The sequence below is a fragment of the Diospyros lotus genome, chromosome 4 (assembly GCF_014633365.1).
Source record: "Diospyros lotus cultivar Yz01 chromosome 4, ASM1463336v1, whole genome shotgun sequence".
NCBI lineage: Eukaryota > Viridiplantae > Streptophyta > Magnoliopsida > Ericales > Ebenaceae > Diospyros > Diospyros lotus.
Window position 1 is genome coordinate 4,757,645 of NC_068341.1, and position 4,345 is coordinate 4,761,989.

General features: G+C 38.2%; 1 protein-coding gene across 1 annotated transcript; it reads left to right on the top strand.

The window, feature by feature from the left end:
- Window positions 1-373: 373 nt before the first annotated feature.
- On the top strand, window positions 374-2,052 carry LOC127800249 (adenylate isopentenyltransferase 5, chloroplastic). The gene has a single exon (XM_052334757.1). The coding sequence runs from the start codon at window positions 602-604 to the stop codon at window positions 1,583-1,585; it is 984 nt and encodes a 327-aa protein (XP_052190717.1). The 5' UTR covers window positions 374-601; the 3' UTR covers window positions 1,586-2,052.
- Window positions 2,053-4,345: the final 2,293 nt, after the last annotated feature.

The following is a 4,345-nucleotide window of genomic DNA, read 5'->3' on the forward strand; positions in this document are numbered from 1 at the left end:
GAAGAGATTTGAAAATGGAGATGGCGGTGGAGAAGAAAAACTCATGATTGCATAGATAAGAGAGTAATTCTTTGCTAAAAATAAAAGTAAAATTATCATAAAAATGTAATTATTTAAACAGAAATTGTAAAAATTGGGGTACCTCAGTTTTGAAAAAGCTAACTTCTACCTCTTCTAAAAGCTAATAAAAGCTATAAGTTAAAATTCTATAAATTAAAATAAACATTACATCCTAACTTTTTTTAAGCTAGAAACTAGAAATTGTAGCTTTTAAGCTACAACAAAAAAAGGCAATATGGCGTATTGAAATTAAGGAGCCGCGGGATCTGCCAGCGCTATAAATAGAAGATCTCTGATGTCTTATTGCAACTCAGCTTGCCAAGCTCAAGGGACCTAAAATACATACATATATATATGCTGGCAGCGACTCTGTTCTGTAGATATACATTCAGTCGCTCTTCTTCTACTCTGTTTCTCTTTCACTTCTTCTTCTTCTTCTTCTTATAGAATTTGATCATGTTCTTATACTCTGTTTCTTCGCCCTCCCCCCTTTCTCTTTGCCAGCAATTAGCAGGATTTTGATACATATATATATATATATATGATAAGAATCTCTCTCTCTGCCTGCAAGCAGGCGCAGCCCCTGGTGGGCTTCCCGGGGGGGCTGAACATGGAACCATTCATCACTCGGCGGCGCAAGGACAAGGTAGTGGTGGTTATGGGCGCCACGGGCACCGGAAAATCCAGGCTCTCCATCGACCTCGCTGCCCGCTTCCCCGCTGAGATTGTCAATTCCGACAAAATGCAAGTCTACAAAGGCCTCGACATACTCACCAACAAAGTCAGCGAAGAAGAGTGCCATGGCATCCCCCACCACTTGCTCGGCTTCGTCGACCCTAGTGCCGACTTCACCGCCGCCGATTTCCGCCAGCACGCGTCGCTAGCCATCGACGCCATCGTCAGCCGCGACCGCCTCCCGATCATCGCCGGCGGATCCAATTCGTACATCAAGGCCCTGGTGAACGACGACATTGAATTCCAGTCTAAATACGATTTCTGCTTTCTCTGGGTTGACGTTTCCTTGCCCGTTCTTCACTCATTCGTATCGGAGCGAGTCGACCGGATGATCAGAGACGGTTTGGTAAACGAAGTCAGGGAAATCTTCGATCCGAAAGCGGATTATACCCGCGGGATCCGCCGAGCTATTGGAGTTCCGGAAATGGACGAGTTTTTGAGAGCCGAATCGACCGGCGATGAAGAAACCAAGGCGACTCTGCTCCGAGAAGCGATCGAGAAGATCAAGTCGAACACCTGCAAATTAGCTTGCTGCCAGTTGCAGAACATTCTCAGGCTGCAGAACCAGATGGAAAGGAACCTCCACCGGATCGACGCGACGGAGGCGTTCCTGAAGCGGCGGGGCAAAGCCGGCGGCGCCTGGGAGAGCCTGGTGGCGGAGCCAAGCACCATGATTGTGGACCAATTCCTCTTCCAGGACGACTTCGTGGCCGCCGCCATCGCCTCCGTCTCCGCCCCTAGCTCCATCATAGGCGCCACCCCGGCCGCCGTCGCCGCCGCAACTCACTAGAGAAGCCCCCGGCTTTAGTCAATTAATAACAAGGAACGCTGTCGCGGCGCCACGTAGCGAGCTGAGAGAATTGGAACTTCCACTGGTGATATATTTTTTAGGGTTTTCCTTTTTTGCCCTTGTATAGAAAGGAGGGAAGAGCGGTTACTTTCAGGTTCGTTAAGCACCTGCGCCGGCGGCCGATCCGAGCTGGATTTATAATTTTATAATAATAATAATAATAATAATAATAATAATAATAGTACATATATTGATAGAGTGTAGTGGCGGTGTAAGGTAGGTTCTGTGGGCCGTGTAGGCCCCACAGTTTGGTGGACCCCACCGAACTTCGTGTGCCTCTGTGAGGGTTGGGGGAGAGATTTTGGGTGCTTTGGTGTGACATGTTTTTGACATGAGCTGTATTATTCTGAGAGTGAGACAACTAGTCTTATTGTTGTAATAATAATATATAAACGACATTTGGAATATCTCTCTCTCTCTCTTTATCTATATATGTGTGCCTCTCTCTATCTATATATGTGTGCGCGCACGGCGCGTGCAAACTACACTAGATTTATGGATTCATAATTCATATACAATATTTGTTGACAAGTCACAAACTTACCGTGCTAATTACTTATTTATCAATCATATTTCTAATAAGGGCTAATAGTAAAAATAACTAAAAAAAATTCATAAATTTGTAATTTAATTTAATTATTTATATTTTGATAATTAGATTCAAAATGACTCAATTTGATGTAATTTTATTTAATACGTAAAATTAATTTAAAAGATGCGGTCTCATACTAATTTGTTATGACATGTGTGAAGGAGTTGGCGATTCCAATAGCCCACTCCTCTACCTTGGGCTATTAGAACTAGAAGTAGCCCTGACTTCTTAAAATTAACGACCATTTCTCACCCTTTATTGCTTTCTCGTAGCATTAGTGCCACCACCTATCACATTGTTGCCTTCATGATGCCTCAAAACTAAACGTTGAGGCTCTCCTGCCTTATCTGCCTCCATGCTAGCAACCCCTCTAGTGCCCCACCATCCTCAACCAAACCATGCTCCACATTGAGGTCTTCATTCGTCTCCACCTATCCCACCTTAGCGGTGACCAAGCTACTCCTCATCTCAACTGCTTCAACCACCATATCCTTCACTTCCATATTTGGGATTTCGACTTTCTTCAAAGCCTTAGCCATCTTCAATGGCTAGGCCTTCACGATTGTAGCCCTTGACAAAGACATGGAGCTTCTTGATAAGGTGTTGGACGACGGACTCTACCACAATTATGACCAAATTAAGGTCTTAATCCCTCCCATCTCCACACTACTTGATCTTGTGGAATTATTGTGAGCGAGGCTAAGGCAGAGTGTGCTTTATCTGGTTTCCTTAGTGGTGGGCTTAGAGGAGCTGCCACTGGTTCTAGACTTCCTTTGGGAACTCGGCAAGAAAGGTTGGATGTCCTGATCATGACGGCCAGAGCAAAATGACTGGGATTTGTTGTCGACTATTCATCTTTTATTTATTTGTGTATATGTAGATTTTATAAATATTATTATTATATAACTTATGTCATGCCATGTTAGCATAGATACGCTTCTTCTAAAACTAAATTGATTTTACGTTGTTGTCCAGAAAAATATCCAAGAAGAGGATGAATTAGATTTTTAAGTAAATTAATAATTTTAACTATTTTAAAAACTCTTAAATTTGTGATCTTAATATGTGATGTTTGCAGTATGATTAATAACAATAAAATCACATAACCACAAGGAATAAGAGAAATTTATAGAGGTTCGGCTCTAAAGAGCCTAATCCTTTCTCTCAAAACTTAGCTTGAGCTTCCATTAGGGAGAATCAATACTAGCTTTTAATTGGATCTAGGTACATACAATCTTTTGTCTAAGCAAAAATCATTATCATATTACTAGCAAATATAATCCCTTCACACAATAAGTGAGTAAAATAATTTCCTCATATAACAAGTGAGTAAAAATAATAAATTTACAACCAAAGACAATTGCAAACAAGTCATCAACGGTTGAAAATTTCACTAGCCAACATACTTTCAGCGCTTTGAACATTCTCACTCTTGTTTGAATAGTTTATCAAATTTGTTTTATTCCTTGAGCCTCCATACTTACCCTATATATATACATCTTCCAAACACACCAGTCATTAAAGAAAATATTAATATGAAATTTGAAATTAAAAAAATGTTTAAACTTTATTAAACAATAAGAAAATATGTCTCATATTTAATTCAAAATAAATTTACTTTTTACACGAAAAATCAAGATTTAAAAGTTCAAATATAAGCTTTTGAGACATAAATTATTAAAATAAGAAAATATGTCTAAAAACAATTATCTTTTAATTCAAAATAAATTTATTTTTTACATAAATAAAAGAAAACATGTCTCAAAATAATTATCATTTAATTCAAGATTTGAAAATTCAAATATAAGATTTTGAGACATAAATAATTAAAATAAGAAAATATATTTAAAAATAATTATCTTTTAATTCAAAATAAATTTACTTTATCCATGAGTAAAAAATACATTTATCAAGATCTGAAAATTTAAACATAAATTTTTAAGACATAAATGATCAAAATAAGAAAACATGTCTAAAGACAATCCACCTTTAATTCAAAATAAATTTACTTTTTGTACCCGCTTTTAATTCAAAATAAATTTACATTTTATATGAATAAAAAATATATTTATATCATAAAAATATTTTTTTTATCATCGAAATCATAT

Coding starts and splice junctions, on each gene's coding strand:
- LOC127800249 (XM_052334757.1), top strand. CDS start 602: ATGATAAGAATCTCTCTCTCTGCCTGCAAGCAGGCGCAGCCCCTGGTG.